This window comes from Oryzias melastigma, linkage group LG6, assembly GCF_002922805.2.
Source record: "Oryzias melastigma strain HK-1 linkage group LG6, ASM292280v2, whole genome shotgun sequence".
In the NCBI taxonomy this organism is placed as follows: domain Eukaryota; kingdom Metazoa; phylum Chordata; class Actinopteri; order Beloniformes; family Adrianichthyidae; genus Oryzias; species Oryzias melastigma.
In genome coordinates, this window is record NC_050517.1 from 7,664,769 (window position 1) to 7,684,067 (window position 19,299).

Here is a 19,299-nt window from a genome sequence, read left to right on the forward strand (position 1 = left end):
TGCGCGCACGGAGCGGATCCTAACGCAGCGAGCCTTACCTTGTTGGCAGCCAAGAAGGAGCTGCGCTGTGAGGAGCAGCCAGCACCCGCGGGGAGTCTCCATGTTGGAGGAGCAGAGAGTCCTGGAGGATCAAACTGTCACAGTTAGGGCGGGCGCGGGGAGGGTTCCCTGTTCAGACCCTATACAGCCCCATCAAGATCCGGGTTGTCTCTGAGTCGCTCTTGTCACGGTGCGCCCGCTACTCTGCTCCGCGCGCGCTGGCTGACTGACTGACTGGCTGAGGAGCCGTCAGACCGGAGCGGTGCGCCGCCCACAGCCCGGGGCCACACCGGACCGCAGCTCCTGTCTCTCCGTGATCCGGTCTTAGAGCGGCTGCAGTCCTCATCTGTTCATGACATGGAAATCTCTTCGGGATGCAATCATCTAAATCAATGCCCTTTGAAGAATAAAAAGAAGAAAAGATAAAAAGCAAAAATTACTAAGAATAAAGTTTGACTTTTTTTTTTAAATCTTGGAACAAAGAAGCATAAACTTAAAAAATAGCCTAAGTGCCCCATGAAAAGCCGTGTTCACAATTTAGAAAAAAAGCTTCATTTAAGTTGAAGGACAAAACATCACGAGAAAGATATGCACCTGTAAAGGTGTTAAAGGTGACATTCTAAAGGTGCTATGGCATAGATCAGACACGAAAAACAGTGTCAACTAAAGCGCCACACACAAACAGGTGTTCAGAAAAGTGCAGGCAGGTGTCATGATTCAGTGCTTCAGTTTTGTCATGGTCTGTTTTCTGTCAGCCTCACCATGTCCAGGTCAAATCATCCACAGCTGTTTTCATTTAGTTGATTGCCCTCAGCCCATTTAAGTGTCTGGTCTTCAGTTCTGCACTGTCAGGTCATCTGCTCTGCTCTGTTCTGTTACTGGTGTGTTCTCATGTGGTTTTTGTCATGTTTAAATCTGTTTAGTAAATGCTTACCTTTCTACCACAAAGTCTCGTCTCCTGCGTTTGGGTCCTTCACCACCACTTTCATGACAATAGGCGTTCAACATCTGCAGACAGGTGTTTAGAACCTGCAGGCAGGGTCCTGAATCTGCTATTAAATGTGCAGATGTTAAGTGTCTGCAGACAGGTGTTCAGGATCTGCAGACAGATTTACAGATGTTGAGGGTCTGTTTGGGTGTTTAAGATCTGCCGACAGGTGTTCAGGATCCGGAAGACAGATGTTTAGTGTCTAAGGACAGGTGTTCGGCATCTACAGACAGGTGTTCAAGATCTACAGACAGGTGTTCGGCATCTACAGACAGGTGTTCAGCATCTATAGACAGGTGTTCAGGATTTACAGACAGGTGTTCAGGATCTACAGACAGGTGTTCAGGATCTACAGACAGGTGTTCAGGGTCTACAGACAGGTGTTCAGGGTCTACAGACAGGTGTTCAGCATCTACAGACAGGTGTTCAGGATCTACAGACAGGTGTTCAAAATTTACAGACAGGTGTTCAGCATCTACAGACAGGTGTTCAGGATCTACAGACAGGTGTTCAGGGTCTACAGACAGGTGTTCAGGGTCTACAGGCAGGTGTTCAGGATCTACAGACAGGTGTTCAGGGTCTACAGACAGGTGTTCAAAATCTACAGACAGGTGTTCAGCATCTACAGACAGGTGTTCAGGGTCTACAGACAGGTGTTCAGGATCTACACACAGGTGTTCAGGATCTACAGACAGGTGTTCATGATCTGCAGACAGGTGTTCATGATCTGCAGACAGGTGTTCAGGGTCTACAGACAGGTGTTCAGGATCTACAGACAGGTGTTCAGGGTCTACAGACAGGTGTTCATGATCTGCAGACAGGTGTTCAAAATCTACAGACAGGTGTTCAGGATCTACAGACAGGTGTTCAGGGTCTACAGACAGGTGTTCAAAATCTACAGACAGGTGTTCAGGATCTGCAGACAGGTGTTCAGCATCTACAGACAGGTGTTCATGATTCTGCAAAAGGGATGTGCAAATAATGTTTATTGTTTGCCGACATGTGTTCAGGATCTGCAGATAGACATGCAGATGCTGAGTGTCTGCAGACAGGTGTTCAGGATCTGCAAACAGATTAACAGATGTTGAGAGTGTTCATAGGTGTTCAAGATCCGCACAGGTGTTCAGGATCTATTGACAGGTGTTGAATGATTGGAGTCAGGCTTTCAGGATTTCCAGAGGAATCTTCATTGTCTGCACACAGTTGTTCAGATGTTATCACCATAAATGATAGTGTTGGTGGATCGATCTAAAATATCGATAGTATCGATCTCAAGTGGATATCGTATCGGATCAATACTGGCCCACAGATATCAATATTTCACTGTTTGAACCTTTTTTTTATCAGCACAAGGATCCGGCTGAGTCATTGCCTCACCGCTCTCACCATTCCTGTCAGATCTCAGCAGAAAGAGCATACATGCAGCATGCATGTTCACCCTATTTCCACAATTTAAATGCTGAGTTGTTTTTGATAAGTTACTTTTCACCTGTTTTTATTGTTCTAAAAGCTAAGAAGTTACAAATTATTTATATTTTTATTTTACCAGTTGTTTTTTAACCCATACGCTTTTTAATTTATGTTTTATTATCATATATACTCATTTCTTTTGGTTTGTTGACTGTTTTGTGTTCACTTCTTCACTTTTTATTTAATTTCAAGAAGTTTTTATTTTAATTAACTATTTTCCATTTTATTGGAAAAAAATAGTTCTAATTCTGTTTTTACTTTTATCAAGTAATTAAGAAAAAGGAAATAAAAAAAAAAATACCTTTTACGGCAGTTAGTAACAACTGAGAATTTGAAATTCAAGTCACATCTAAGGAATTTGCAAAAATATCAATATCGGCGATATTGACCAGTATCAGATCGGTATCGAATTGATACCGAAATGCTCAGTATTGCCCAGCTCTAACAAATAACTCCGAGTATACTGTAGACATTTGGCTCAGCTCAGCTCTCCTCATACTCAGGTGTACTTCTTCTGCCTGCTACACTTTACAGTCAATCATTTGTGGTTGGTTCCTGCTGTTTGGCTCTCCTAAATGTTCTGTTTTGTTCAAATTGTATTTCTACAAAGACTCCCTATCTTCAGTGTTTCAGGTTTTGTGTTTCAACTCGATCCACTCGCACCGCTCAAACTGCAGCAGTATTTTTTCCTGCCCTTTTATGGGATGACTGCAGTATGCACATGTGTTTTCACTCTGAGAGCTGGGACTATTCTGAAGGGACAGTAAAGTTTTGTTTTGTATCCCAACAGCTTATAGGAGAGTTTCACCTGATGCAGCATCTGCAGGTGACTCAAACAGATCATTTTAGAAAACTTAACACTATCTGTTTCACTCCTTAACTACCCAAAAACAAACCAAAAAAATCACTAAAAAGGTATTTTTTCTGCTGCTCGTTGCCTTCAGAGCCTCTAAAGAGATATTGAATTAGTAAAAAAATGAAGTAAAAAAAAAATCTTAAAATACATAGATAGCTATCCAGAATTTTTTTCATCTTTAATTTAAAAGCAAATCTGATTAGTAATTGGTGTGCACCAGCTAGTAACTGAAAAAAAAAGTTTTTTCTAAAAATTGAAGTAAAAAAATAAAAATAAAAATACTAGCTGGTGAGCACCAGTTACCATCTGTTGCATATTAGTCATTAACTCGATTTGTTGAAGATGAACATGATTTGTTTTTCTTCAATTTTTTTTTCACATTATTTTTTATTCTTTTATTTCCCTTTAGGGCCTCCGTACCTTGGGGAGTAATGCACACAATCAATATTTTTAAAAGCATGTTTTCTATGCTCCCCAGCGTTTGGTTGAGCAGGCATTTAAAGGGTTAATATCTAGTCGCATAACGGGCTGAAACCTGTGAGCCAGCTGTGCAGTAAGACTTCTCTTATCCCTCTTATGTGTTTTTTTAGTTTATATGGCTGGAGATGCTTCTGCAGACTGGACTTGGTGAGAACATTCATGTATATTTATGTGTCACAATAACACATGCTTTTGACCTTTTTAGGAGCAAACAAGCTTAAGACTGTTGTTTTTGGAAAGCTTTGCAGCTTAGTAGACATTTTGTGGATAGTCCAATAGTGGGTCTTCGGCAGAGTAGACACCGTTTCTTTTGAATGTGCACCACTGTGAAAAAAATGAGCTTAAAACATTGTCGTTGTTGCCCCTTCCCAGTAAAGATGTTCCTGACACACATCCTCAGTGCAGGAATATTTGTGACATGAAAAGCTGCAGTTGTTCCTCCTATCCAGCAAAGGCAATGCAGAAAAGTTTCTTCAGTTTCCTCACCCTGTTGACCCCTTAACAAAGGGGGGGGGGGGGGGTGATACTGAAAAGAGGACGAAAGCATCTGCAGTGACCCGGAAACTCTGGTTCACACAAACTTTGCAGAACAAGAGACAGAGCTCAGCCCTGGATAACAGACTGAAACAAACAAGATGGTCTGAATATGAATCAGGAAAGTGTTGAGATCTTCAGGAGGAAATGTTCACCAGCATGTAAACTGTTCAAATGAGGATGCCAGCAGATGGAGAGAGCTCCTCTGAAGAAGACTCTTCCACAAACTGATCCTGTCAGTCATTTAGCAGTGTTGTGAGCAGAGACCCTCACAGCTGATCTGGACGGATTTCAATCAGAGCGCTGGAATGATTGAGAAGAATAAGTTAGATCAGGGATTGAAGTCTCTAGTTTTTTCTCCATCTCTGTGGTTTTAGTGGGAGGAAGACCCTCACTGATGCCTGATTTAAAGTCAAACCACCTCTGAACAGCACACCTTAAAGGAGGATGACCACTGGAGCAGAAGAACACACACAGCGCCCCCTACTGTCAGGAAGAGAAGGCACTTGAACAGCCATAACGGGCTCTATGCGCAGAGTTCAGGGGGTTAAAAAATGAAAACTCCACGTTCCTTACCTACTTCACTCTCATGTAACTTTAAGTGTTATTTAAATGTTCACTACAACCTGTCGTTCGCAGCATCCACATAGCAAACATGTGCGTGAACATTTTCTCTCCACAGTTTCACTGAGCGGTCTACGACCTTGATATTTTGCACGTTTTATTCAGGTTTGCCCGCAGACAGCTCGTATCCACCCACTGTGTAGCTGAGACTAAGACACAAGCAGACAGTCAGAATGCAGCAACTCCTTGTGTCCTCCACATTTGAGTCATACTCAAGACACTGAACCCCACATTGTCTCTGATGGAAGGTTAGTGCCAGTGTTCGGCACCTTCGTGGAAGGTAGAGAAAGCGCTATAAAAGTACACACCATTTACCAAAGTATATCCTGTCACAATTATATATTATGTAGGAAATCATCTATTCCGGCTACACTGGATTTTGGCTGACGCACTACGTTGGGATTTGTAGTTAATTTTTAAGTGATGGTCGCAGACACCTTGGGCCTTCTGTCAGATCTGGCAGAATAAGGAATTATGGGATATTGTTCCCTTTGCCTGTCTGGGAGGATTGAGGTTTAGAAGTGGGTTTTGTGAGTGTGTTTTGTTTGACTGTTTACTTTGATTTTTCTCTTATTTGTTTTATCCTGTTATGTTAGAAGTAGGGCTGTGAACATTAACAAGTTAACGCCTGTGATTTATCAAAAAGAATTAACGCATTAAGATTTATTAAAGCACATGAATCACAGATACAGTCCTTGGCTTTATCCTGGAGGTTCAGGCTTCCACAGTGTGCGTTTAAACTTTTTGTCCAGTGTTACCATGGTTATTTATAAAAGAAATAAATATTCAGTCAGTTTTTAGTACTTTACTCATTCTATTTTTTTTGGTTTAGATCACTTTTTCACAAAAAGTGGACTAATTGATCCATGCTCCAAGGCCATATTGTACAAATGAATTTTACCAGGTACAACATTGTAATTAATTTAATTAATTGTGATTAATCACAACACAATACTGCGATTAATTAGACTTGAAAGCACTAATTAAAAAAAAATGTTCTAAATGTAGAGTTTGTGTGTGGTTTCATATTGAGATTATTCGCAGATAATAAGTGGTCGGCAAATGCTGTAAATTGTAAAAAAAAAATCGCGATTAATCGTGATTAATTCTTCAAAGTTTGCGATTAATTTGTTAATTTTTTTAATCGATTCCCGGCCCTAATTAGAAGTCATTCTAGCTGATCTGTCAGCCTCCATAATCGTAGTGTTGCTTCAGTATGTTAGCAAGGTAACATCACCCCATTACTAATAATACAAAATGATTTAGAGGGTCGGATATAATTAACTTCCGGGCCAGATCCGGCCCCCGGACCTTGAACCATCTGGAACATGTGTTCTAGATGAAACAAACGGGCATGTTATACGAGACCTCTCCTCTTTGTGTTGCAGTTTTCACACTTCAACCAGCTTTTCGAAGGGTCAAGGCTCCTGTGTTCTTAGGTGAGCTTCATTCTACCTGAGCTGCTATAATCTGGGAGAACCTCAGAACTGGTTTGTGGTCAGCAGTACCGTCTCTTTTTACCCGTCTTTGATTTCCTTCCAAAATGCCTGCAGGTAGGACTTCCGTCACCAAACTCTCCAGCAACTTTGAAAAGAGATTTAAAAGGAGAAGAAGCTGAGGCGACGTCTGCTGCGGGGGACAAAGATTAGCTTCAAAGATGACGTGATTTATGTTATGATAAAGTCATCTGACATGTTTTCTTCATCCTTTTGTAAATTTATCAATCCAGCTCAATCCTTCTTCTTGTGCTCAAATGTTGGTTCAAATTTCTTCATCATGACATTCACCCCCCAGACACACACCTATATGTCTGAAGAAATTAAAGCAGTTTAGGACATATTACTTTTATTTATGCAGAAACAACTTGTGTTTTTAAGGAAACAAGCCACATCATCTGAACTCCCATAGTTAACTCATACAGGGACCTTGAGTGGGAGAGGGCGGGGGGGTTCATGAGTTTACTAGCCGGGGTTGGGCTGTCACTATGAACATGCAACCAGAGAGGATCAGTCCCACACGGGAGAACACACTTCAGAGAGTTGATATGTGTGAAGTCAGGAACAGAAGAATGATCACTGCCCTGGGGGAGACGAGTTAACCGCGAGTCCTCCAGAACACAAGGGGGCGCAGGAACCACACACCTCTTCCTGTTAACGCGTGTGGTGCTGGAGCCAGTACAGGTCGTGACTGCACTTAAACTGTAGAGATGACTCAGAACTTTTTGACTTGACGTCACCAGAACTTTTCCTCTGAAATGGAGACAACAGAAGAGCTATGTGCTGTTGAGAAAAGTGAAGATTTTAGTCTTTTCTAATGCAGCTGTGCAGCAGTGTCTGACAATATTGTGCATGGAAATCCCAATTTCAGACTTCACAAGAAGTTTTCCCTCTTAGTCTGCTGGTTTTTTGGCTGTTCCAAGAATTTCCTGGACCATTGTAAACCTGGGTGACCCAAAGTCATGCCACTAGTTATGATGATTTAGGTCTGGACTGCTGAGAGTTTCAGGGAGAACTAAAGTCTCACAGCGATCATCTTTTGATCCATTGTCAAAAGTTTTCCCAGTGGTTTTTTGACAAGGATTATTTTCTTTTTAACCAAAATCAAAAAACCTTTGTCATCTTCTAGGACATAGTTTCTGCAGTGTCATAAGTTCAGTAAAAGTTCACATCTAAGTTGTGAGGGGAACTGTAAGCCTGCCCCAATTTCCCATCATCCATCTGTCTCTCCCACTACATCCGCTCACAACCCCAACCTCATTTCTATTGAGTGGTCTGGTACGGGAGGAGTTCGGGGCGGTCCAGTTAATTCTGGCGAGTGTTTCCACTCAGTCAAAACTTGCTTCCAATGAGCGGTTTATTTTCAGGGCGCAGGCGTGGTATAGACTGCTGTCATTGTGTCACTGTAGTGCGACGACTAGAAAGGCAACACAACAAAAAGTCTGCTTTAGAAAACAAAGCAAAAAATACAAAAATAATTGCTTAAAATAGGAAAAATTATCTGCTAACAGAACAAGAAAAATTTGGCTTGTGAAGACTTTTCAACACAAGTAAAAATATCTAACCTTATAGGAACCACAAACATCTTAAAATTAGTTTTTTTTACTAATACCAAGCTCATGTTGACAAAGATAAATATAATTTCCAAGATTAATGTTCTCAAAATGTTCAAAATGATTCTTTAATTATGATTTTGCTAGTCAGATTATCATGACATTATGCTAACCACTAGGATCTGTTTATGAAAACCAGACAGATATACTAAAAACAATAGTACTTTTCTATTCTTTAAAAAGAAGAGTAAACTGTTATTAGCACCTCTCATTTCTCACAATGCACAATAATTTACTTGAAATTCTTGAATTAGGGCAAAACTCCTACATTGATCTTGGCCATACAAATGTCACAGGCTTGAATGAAGATAACGTTACTGTTATAACTATTGAGATTCTAGTTTCAAGTTTTTACTCACAATAGGTAATACAATATTAGTAACAAGCCTTAAAATCTTATTGAGATAATTAAGTACCAAAACTCTTAAAATAAGGAAAATTATCCGCCATTAAATCTACTAAGAAGAATTATCTTACTATTAAAAAAAAAACTATAATTATTCTTGTTTTAAAATGGTTCATCTCATTTAGATTTCAGTTTTTGCAGTGAACAGTGGAGGTCATCCAGCAGCTCGTCTTTTTCTTCCTTTACTTCGGGTACATTGTGTTTGACAGGAAATTAATGTTGTTTGAAATAAGATAGCAGGCAGCTAAGAAGAAAACAGAATCGCTAGCTTAGCGCTACACTGGTGCTTCCTAATGTTGTCATCACGCTATGACTGTCCCATTCTATTTTTCTATGGACCTACAACCAACGGGGGCGCTCAAGAGGTACAGGTTGGTACTGTTTAACAATGGAAACGCACAAAATACGGGATTGGACTGGACCGTAGCGTACCAGACTGCTCAGTGGAAATGAATTAAATTTATCAGAGAGGGAAATGTTGAGCTATCCAGTCCTACAGTTTAGATCCAGATTCCAGCTCAGGCAGGGAAAACAAAGACGTTCATGGATCTATTTGTCTGTAAGTGGATGAATCTGAATGGAGCACGAGCGATGTTGGTATACGGTGTTGTTATCCCACCCTCTTGTCATTAGTAAGGTAAGTACTAGCTCCTTCCTGACTGTGCAAATACTACACACTTAGTGTGCCCGATTTCAGTCTGATTGTCTAAATCCCTCATTTCTAACAGTTAGTCAACATGCAAGGAGTGAACTGTCACTTTTTTTCACTTCAAATATTTACAGCATTCAAGTAACAGCCCATTTGTAAATATCTCATCTGAATAGACAGCAGCAGTACAGAGAGAACAGCTCAGAAAGTGACTGAGCCACTGCACTTCCCATGTTGAGTGTTACACTGACCGAAAGAAGAACAGGCGTGAAGCTCCATGGAGCAGGAGCACACGAGCACTGACACTGTCTGAAGAATGAGCTCTGCAGAGGAGCAAGATCATCTTATGGTGGAATTTAAAACACTTATTTGTGTGTGTATGTGTTTGACACTCACCACTTCCTGTTTGTCGCATGAACTTTCAGTGTGGGACACTGGATGCCTCAAGGGCATAAAGCTAGAAGGGATCTCGTTTTCTTTGTTCACCTTTTTCCTGCCTGCTCTTATCAGACCATCTGCATTTCTTGGATTATTGTTTTGCTCAATTAACTTGCAATCAAAATTCCTGAGATTTCTTTGTTTGGATGTTTCTGAATTTGTGTTTTCTTTAACAATCCGCGGTTGATCCTGCTGTCAGCACAAGTGAAAAAGGTTTTGCTTTGATAGTGTACCTTTTACAGTCAAAGGAGAAGAAAAATCCTCCTGGGTTTGGAGCCCGGTTCCTCCCTGGGATGATGTTACATGAGAAAAAGCAAAGGTTGCTTAGCCAACAGCAGACCTCTGGGGAGGGGGGTCTGAGCGTTTTTAGGACATCAGATAAAGGCCCTTTGGGTGTTCATTGTTTTGGGGCTTTTACCCTTTATTTTAGCAGTGGCTCAGTTGAGCTTTGAGATGCTCCTGAAACCCACCGAGCTCAGGTTAAAACCGGTCAGCAGATTCACACATTATTACAGCAAAGACCAGAAAGTCTCTGACTGAAGAAAAGTAAGTCTAGTAAAACACAAAGTCAGACAAACATTTACACATAAACATGATATGTCAAACGGGGGAGAAGATATTTGAACTACAGGGGGAAAAATGGACATAAAGGAAGGAAGTAGGAGTTATAGATAAGGGATGGAGGTGTCTCTGAAATGACACCTGACTCAGAAGCAAAGAACATTGTTAGAATGTAAAACCTTTGCTGTGATTGGACAGAGGATGATTACAGGGAGGGAAATTGAAGCATAAGGATGTAACCCATCTTCAGGAATCGGTGAAAAAACAATTCAAACTTGTCAACATGTTCATCGATGCAGAAAATGAAAGAATCGATTTAAATCGGGTCACGAGCTCTACGCACAAACCAGGTACGTGTAACAGAATAAATGTAAATCCACTTGCAACAGGTGTGGGTTTTTATTATTTTTTATTAGTCTTTTATGGTCTCTTGGGCGCCCCCTATTGGTTTGTCGTGCAGCAACAAAACTAGTTCTGACACCGACATGCCCAAGGTAGGTCGCGTTTTGCAGCACTCCGTATTAATTATGCATTTTTCCAGTTGGAATTCATGTCTTGTGAAATGTAATTTTGTTTTATGTAATTTAAGTGTTTCTTTGTTACCTTAATATATTTTAAGTTAGCTAATGCATGTTTGTTAAAGAAACTGTCATGGTGCCTCTGTCAGTCTCCTCCCCCTCTCCACTCTCCTGATGATCACCAGCTGCGACCACTCACCTCATCACCTCACCTGCCTTTTTAAGGAGCACCAGGATCATCACTCTTCGCCAGTCCGTTGCCCCTAATGGTGCATAGTTGGTCACCTCGTCTAAGCCACAGTCTTGCCATGCTTTTGCCTAGACCTTGTCTAATCCCTTTTTCGTACTCACCCTCAGGAATCTGTTACCACGAGTGGTCGCTGCTGTCTGCCTCTGCCGGATCCCTGGCCGGACCTTCCCTCCACGGTCACACCACGAGCCTCTGCCTGTGTTCCACGGTCCTACTCCCAAGACGGCCATCTCCCTCTCCGAAGAACCAACCAGTGACGCCCCCAACCTCGACCTCCCACCTGGAGCCTACTTCTTCTCCTGTTCAAGCCACCACCTCCTCATATCATTATTAAATCCTTCATCCTTCACGTTCGCCTCCTGCTGTTTTCTTCCGGGTTCCAGCGTTTGGGTCGCTACGTGTTCTGTAGTCATGACAGAAACTCATCATCACCATCACCATTTTTTATTGCAGAAAATAAACACGGAATCAAAGACAAGTCAGCTGTCCTGTCGTTTAAAACAAGCAAACACAATGCAGAGATCGTCCTGGACAGTCTCCACGCCCGCTCCTCTACTCCCGCACTCGTGAAACCTCTTCTCCACGCTCGTGGGAGTATTCTTACGCTCGTAAAACTAGTTCCTCCTCCTGGTGGAGGACTGTGCACGTGTGGACCTTCTCCTGCTCGCCTGAGTGAAACTCACCATGGAAGAAAAAAAAGGACCTGAAATATCGCATATCATTTGTTATTCAAAGTAGAAATGAAATGAAGGGAAAAAGGACTGATTTATTGATTCATCAATTTTTAAACTTCTCTAATTATACAGTTATGCTAATACATTTTGATGTTCGCATTTTTAAAAATCAAAAATGAAGCAAACACATAATGAACGTTTAAATCCATTTTCTAAGAAAAGTGTTGGATCTCGGGGTAAAGAGGAACTCACGAGGAACACGGAGTACAACATGAACCGAGTATGAAAGGATTTGTGACCATTTCAATGTTATGTATAATTGTTTATTTTTATTGAATTTTTTCTGTTAGTATGAAAGCAGACAGTTTGATGTAAGGGGCAAAAAGAAAACATACTTGGAATATAAAACCTTTAATTCATTGTGTTGAAAAAAAGAAATAAAGTGAAATTGTGACTTTAAAACTGTGAATTAAACTGAATTGTGGCTTGATGAAATCGTTACATTGAACCGAGCTGTACTGATGCTCTTCCCGATGGAACTGTCACAAGACTTCCTGAAGGTCCAAAAATTTAAGGTGGAAATAGAACAACTGTCTTCCCTTGCCCACAGCCCCCCTCCTCTGCTTCACAACCCCCCCACAATACACAGATTTAGGAATCGAGGTCACGTCACACAATACAGAGCAGGTTTCATTATGCAGCACCCCTCCCTGTGTTAACACCCCCAGCATAGTGCAGCGCACACACACATGCACACTTCCAGGTCAGGGGTGCAGCTTTCTGACAGTTACCAGCAGGCACTTGACAGCTAATCCAAAAGTCACATGGGTGCGGTTCTGAGCACCCACCTGAAAGAGGGGACGGCTCAACTGTTTACCAAGCTATTCCTCTGCATCAGGGTGCTATGAAAATGAAGAGGTGCAACACTTTCTCTGTCGCTCCACAGCATAAACAGAAGATGAGGCAGACCTGGCAGATAGAGGAAGACCAAGTCACTCCATGGAGGAGGAAGGCTGGTAGAAGACGGACACAATCTACTCTCATCAGCAGCACAGATCACATGAAGAGGAGCAAGAGGATGAAGGTGCAAACATGCAGTAAGTTTCCTGATGGGAACCAGCCGCTCCGCTCAGCCTCCGTCTTTCTTGTCTGCTGCTATTGTTTCCACAGCTCTGCGCTGCAGCTGGTTGGCAGCTATTGAGCTATTTGAAAGATTAACTGTTACTACTGATGTCTTTGTGCATCCAGGCTGCTCCCTGCATACCAGCATGGGGACAAAGCGCTCCAATCCAGCCTCTCCAGTGGAGGAGGCTCCAGGAAACGGCAGATCTGGTTCACTTTTATCTGCACCAAGTGCTTTCTCCAGAGAAAACAAGTCCCCCAACAGGTCCAATGCACTCTGTTTGAACACACTCACGTGCACACAAACATACAAGTGCACACATGCACGTGCTCTCCCCTGAGGGCCAAACATTTTGTTTTAACACAGACAGCTTCACAGATCACCTTCATAAAGAGGCAGGAATGTGTTCAGCCACTTGTGCGCTTGTGGTCTTTGACCCCTTCATGCCGTCTCTCTCAGCACTAATGAGCCCGGCACTCACTCCTTACTTCATGCAGTCCAGTATGTATTTAAAACACATGCTGCTACTCACTTGACCTCTGACCCCTGCTGCTCTCTCGTCACACATACGGAGCTGAATTCGTCTGAGGAGAAAAAAGCAGCAGGAGGAGAATTTGTCTGCTAGCAATCAGCATCAGTCAGGCTGTCACCTGACCTTTACCTGACCTTCACCTGGAGCAGGTGAAGGTCCAGGCCAAATGGGCCTGCTATGGCTGACGGGAACAGCAGAACTGGACTGTTCTTTCAGACACTGCACACACAAAATTAAAAGTATTTTTGCTTAGTTTTTATCTTCATATTTAATTTGTCTTATGTCTTGTATCAGTGTGTAAGACATAACTAACTTACAGTTAAATTTCCAGTAATATATCTCGTTTGATCTTTAAGCAACATCTGTAATGAAAACGTTTTTTGACATTTCATCATATTTTTAAGCACAAGTTTGTTTGTGAGTTGTCTTGTTTCAAGAGATAGACTTCCTTGATTTAGGGAAAATGGAGGATTTTTTTCCACCAAGCTCATTCCTTATTTGTGAGAGTAGTCGGCATAGAAACATTAATTCAAATCTGTTTGCTCAGTGGTTGGACAGGACAAATTAAAAAAAAAAAAAGAAACATTAATTCCAATTGACTTGGACCATCACTGCTCACTAACCTCACCTGGCTCCAAATATCAGTGTCTATATTGCAGGAGAATGCCAACTAAATTGACTTCATTTTGTTGGAATCAGAAGTAAGCTGTTTTCTATGGTGACATCACACTCGCTCAGTCCAGGTCTCTTACATAGTCAGTGCTGCAAATGTGTTACGGAAACACTGTTTTTAGTGGGTTTGACAGTCATTTGTGGGCATATGATTCAAAAATCACCCAGTCGACCATTCATACCACACTTGAAATGTCAAATCTCTGTGGTTTTTATCTGTGGGTCACTTTGACTGGCAGTGTCCTGTGGAAACATGTCTGTGGACAAACTGATGCTACTCTGACTCCAACGAACTATAAAATTGTAAGGTTCCTTAGTCTCAAGTCATATAACAGTTGTGTTTTTGAAAGTTCTCCTTCATCAAGGTCATGTTTTTTTTTAATGTGTTCTTTAGAACTTCTGCTGATCAGAAAACATACTTTAATACTTTGTCTTAGTGGGAGAAGCCATTCTGGTCGAGAAATAGCTTCAACTTCACAAGACCCAGTGCATGAAAGTCTATCCGTGTGTCAGATGTGAGAATCTGTAGCAATAGTTTGGTTTGATGCAGATAATCACATACAATATTTGATTTGAGGATGATTCTAAAGAAGAACAGAGAAGGTCAGAAGGGTCTGCTCTGTGTCTTTCAGATCTAGAGAAAGTCTATGACGGGATCAGAGAGAGGAGCTGTGAGTGATGAGGAAGTCTGGAGAGATAGAAAAGAACATTGGAGTTATTACATGAATGAGACCTAGAAGACTGTGAGATATTCCATAGATAAAGCAGATTCGTTGAAGGTGGAGGTGGGACTGGATCAAGGATTAGCTTTGAGTTCCCTCTTGTTTCTTTGGTGATGAACAGATTGACACATGAAGTTAGACAGGAGTCTCTGTGAACCATAATGTTTGCAGATGACATTGTGATCTGCAGTGAGAACACAGAACAGATGGAGAAACATCTAGAGGAGGAGGTTTGTTCTGGAAAGGAGAGTAATGAAGGCTACGGGGTCCAGAGTCAACCGGATCTTAGAGTCAACAGAGTTGTGACAAAGTGGTGAAGAAGCTTCTATAAGCAGATTGAAACAGGGGGAGGAAGGTTTCAGGTGTGATGTGTGTTTGAAGAGTGCCAGCAAGAACAAACTGCACACACAAGGTTAGATGGAGCCAAATGATTCTCAAAGCAACTTGAGAAAAGAGCCACTGAGACAAATAAGAAATGTTCTTTGGTGAGCGACTTTTCCATGTTCCTTCATGTAAATAGGCCTACTTCTGATACTCCATTTAGTTATTTGCTGCTCTTCTACCCTATGAAACATAACAATTTGGCCTTTGGCCAGTGTACAAATGTAAAGAGTTAACACCTTTCAATCACATGACCTAGAGGACAAAACAGGCATTCCTGTTGTTGGTCAACAGTGGACTGCAATAGCAAAAGGCGGTAAAATCACCAAGAATTTCAATCATTCTGTATACTTCAAAATGAAAAACAACAGAAACTTGACTCTCACTTTACACGGCAAAGAAAATAAAAGTGACTTCAAAAGACAAACTGTTTTATTTTTGTTTTTTGAGTAGAAATGGTCAACAATGCTGTTTTCTGAGAGGTAAAGAGGAGTAAAAATGTTAAGAACAGCTAACCGGTAATAGTTATTAAACATGTACCGCTACTGTTAGAGACAAACAATGCAGCCAGGAAGATTAGTGGATATTTGCTTTTAAGTGGGAATAAGAGTCAAATTTAAAACTGATCTTACTTCTAATATCAGGTGAGCCAGTTTATATTAAACTCCATGACATGGTTACGTGGCGAGACAGACCCAGACGCTGGAACCCGGAAGGAGGACGAGAGGCAGGAGTAGTTAGAAAAAGGTTTATTTTCCGTGGGGAATGTGAAGCAGCAACCGGAGCTTGGAGTGGAGCTGCTGGCTGGAGATGGAGGGTGGAGACCGGAGGTGGACTGGAGCGGCAGGGAGGAACAACCAGGTGAGTTCAGCTGAAGGTGCGTGGCGTGGAGTGACTTTGGCGAGGCAGAGTCGTCGAGACGTGTGGCTGGACCCAGGTCGGCACGTGGATGAAGGAGACCTGGACACAGAGGTGTACTATGATGAGACGTAGCGAGACATAAGAGTAACATAGTTTACTAAACGTAGAGGCCAGGGTACTGCACCGGGTAAGGTAACGAACTGGCGAAGAATGCTGGGGAGGGCTCCTCTTAAGTAGGCTGGTGTGGAGATGATGAGTGCCGACAGCTGGGTCCAATTAGGAGGTGGAGTAGGAGCACAGGCGGACCATGACACTCCACTGACAGTTTGTGTCTTTTTAAACATCTTAGTTTACATCTCTTTTTGTCTCTTGGTTCTCCTTGTTTTTGTTTATCAACCAGAAACTTTTGAGAATATTGTGAAAATTAAATTAAATTTAATAAATTATAAATTTATAATTAAAATTATAAATAAATTTATTTAATCAATTTATTTTAATATGGACAAATATCAATTTTAATGTCCTTCACGGGGCGCTCCACTCAGAGATTATGACTTCAACACCACAAAATGTAATTTTCTAATTTGCTAAAGATTAGTGGATGGACATTAAGTGTGTGAAGTCAAGTAATGTAATGATGAGGGTTACACAGTTCAAAAGCACTCCAAATCTATCCACCTTATGAAAGCTGCTCCTATTCAGCCCAAAACCAAGGAAGGATCAGGAAGAAAATCAGTGAAGAGAGAATCACCCATGTGAGGCTTTGAGCTGTGACTCACCAAGCAACAGTCTGATAAAACACAAAGCTTCAAACTTAAACTTTTATCTGTTTTTCCCCCAAAAGTGGTTCCTTTAGCATGTTCTGGCACGTTCTCTTCTCTCTTATCTTCACTTCTTTTTGCAAATGTCCACGTTCTCCTCACATTCTCACACAAGCACAGACTCGTATTTGTCTCACAGTAAGTTTTCAGCAGGATGACTCGGTAAAGTTCTGGGTGCTGTTTTCCCTCTAACCTCCCTCTTTCTCCGACCTGCTGAATGATAAACATTGCAGCTTCTCCATTCACACTCTGGAGGAGTGAAAAAAAGTAGAGACAAAAAGCATGAATGCATAATTAATAAAGCGAAGCTGCATTTTTAATTGTTGCCCGTCTTCAAAGTGACCCGCTGTATTGTCTCTAGTTTCAAGCCGATGGTTTCCGATGGCAGAACTTCATTCAAGCTTTTTAGGGTCTGAACTCTGCAGAAGCAGCCGCAGACAACAGCTCCAAGCTGGCCTCTATTCTCAGGGTGTCTGCCCACACAATGGTCCTCCTCAGACTGCACACAAAAGAGGCTGGGCATGAAAAAAACGCCACATTCAATGGCATCTTCACAATGCCCTCTGAGAATGTCTCTCTCCCCTCGCTCTTTTCTTTTTGCATTAAGTGACTCTGAAAGGATCATGTTTGGGGATTAAGAAACCTTGTATTCCTATATATTCCTTCACTATTACATGTACTTATGTATATATTTAATATAAAAAAGTGTATCATATATTGTATATGTATTTAGGTCCACATAGATGACCTCCAGCCCCAATAAATGTGTTTCTGCGGGTTCACGTTTGCTGAGGGATGTGAGTGAGCGTTTGAGTTTTTAATATTGATGTCTCACTTTGACCCAAGATGTCGCTCTGAGCAAACTTTTTAAAGTCTTGTTTTGACAAAAATTGTCGATTCAGCAGCTAATAAATAATAAGTTGCATGCTAGACCGTGGGCTTGAATTGACACATTGCCATGGCAACCACATGCTAGCAGTATGCTTTCCTGTCATTGGTTCACCATCCTAAAAAAAGAAAACAAAAACTGGGTTTTAAACTTTTCACTGTGTTCTGTTTTGTAGAGAATAATGTTATCTGGACTTGTTTAGGTTAAGTTTTGGTTTTGCTACATTTTAAAACTGAAGTGGGAGGATAAACCCCTAGAGATGGGACATCTCGTTTTCAAGAAGGTCCTCCATTTTATAGAAATGATAACAAGTGACAGAGTAGAAACCAAACAAAATAGTACAAACAAAGTACACATAACAAGCATACACACACTCACACACATAGCAGTACAGGTTCTCAATATCCACCAACCCAACATAACATTTCAGAAAGTTTAGATAAACACATTTGCAAAAAATCATACAAAGAACAAAAAGCAAAGATGATAGGAGATTGACGAGTCAGAATTTAAAAGCAAACACAAGTATGTTTGAGATAAGTTGAGAGAGCTTTCTTAAACAATGACAGATGAAATGGAATGTAAAGATAAAAAAGGTTGTTCTAGCCGTTTGTAGCTTTAACACAGAAAGCATTTTTCCCAGATTTATCTTTGTGTCTCGGAACAAAAAAGAATACCTGGTTATCATGGCGTAAAGTATGTTGTGAACTAAAAGGAACTAGGTACTGTTCCAAATAAAAAGGAAGGTCGAGAGAAATGCAACAAAGCGGCACATGGAATTGTAGATGATATTTATGGAGTTTAAGCGTTGAAGTAAATATTATCAGCATAGTCCAGAATGGGAATTAACAATTGTGAAATTAGTCTGTCTATATATACATATATATATGTATATATATATATATATATTGGTACGTTAATGTTTTATGTTGATGTGCTGTTTGCACTGTACTTTTAAAAAAATGCACAACTGGATGTGAACATTTGTAAATTGAAGGAATGAATAAAGTTTACAAAAAAACCTCTAGAAAGCGTCAGGAATTGGTGGTGGAGAACCCAAACGCAGGAGACCAGGCAAGGAGGCAGAAAAGCAAAACATGTATGTAAGGACTTGTGCTATCCTAGGCATTCAAAGTGGGGTCATCTGGACCCCACATGACAGCACACTGAACTTTTTTTTCGATAATTTTTTTATCGTCACTGGTGTCCGTGGCAGACATAACACCTTTGTTATGGGAGGATCACACATCAGCGTAAGGGTGGGGTCATCTGGACCCATAATAAATAAACTGAAACACAACAAAAAGGTTGTAGAACAGAACAGAGCAGATGACCTGACAACTGAAAACCAGAAACTTAAATAAACTGAGTGCAATTCACTGAAATGAAGACAGCTGAGATTCATGATTAACCTGGAACTGATGTGACTCACCGGGAAACTCATGACCAAAAAAACAAACTAAACAAAACCACAGAACCCAAAAAGACAATCCAATAATAAAATAGTTTGTTTAAAACATTTCTTTAAATCATTGTTAGGCCCATCATTACCAATGACTCCACCATTCTGCCTTCTGAGCTCACCAGTGCTTAAGATCCAAGAACCGTCTTCCCCTGGCTCCACTGAAGTTAAAAAAAAGTTACGGTTTGTTTCTGACCATAGGGGCAGCATATTCTGACTCTGTAGAAAATCTTGGTGACA

The 19,299-nt window shown here is 41.1% G+C and overlaps 1 protein-coding gene and 2 long non-coding RNA genes across 5 annotated transcripts in view; 1 reads left to right on the forward strand and 2 right to left on the reverse strand.

Annotated features, from left to right (window-relative positions):
• Nucleotides 1-804, reverse strand: part of LOC112141155 (protein tyrosine phosphatase receptor type Z1) — a 64,868-nt gene extending 64,064 nt beyond the window's left edge. Inside the window, exons 1-2 of one of the 3 annotated variants that reach the window (XM_024264226.2) lie at nt 634-804; nt 39-436 (exon numbers count right to left, since the gene is read on the reverse strand). In XM_024264226.2, the coding sequence (XP_024119994.1) occupies nt 39-102 (64 nt within the window). In that variant the 5' untranslated portion in view covers nt 103-436; nt 634-804. The remainder of the gene's footprint in view (nt 1-38; nt 437-633) is intronic. The other 2 variants (XM_024264227.2, XM_024264228.2) reach the window with 2 other exon arrangements.
• A 5,197-nt stretch (nt 805-6,001) lies between these two features.
• LOC118598910 lies at nt 6,002-6,695 on the forward strand. The gene is made up of 2 exons (XR_004948141.1): nt 6,002-6,430; nt 6,545-6,695. It is a non-coding gene; the product is annotated as an uncharacterized LOC118598910 (long non-coding RNA).
• Nucleotides 6,696-15,759: 9,064 nt separating this feature from the next.
• LOC118598921 lies at nt 15,760-16,200 on the reverse strand. Its single transcript, XR_004948152.1, has 2 exons — nt 16,072-16,200; nt 15,760-15,986 (listed from the first exon to the last, which is right to left on the reverse strand). It is a non-coding gene; the product is annotated as an uncharacterized LOC118598921 (long non-coding RNA).
• Between the last annotated feature and the right edge of the window lie 3,099 nt (nt 16,201-19,299).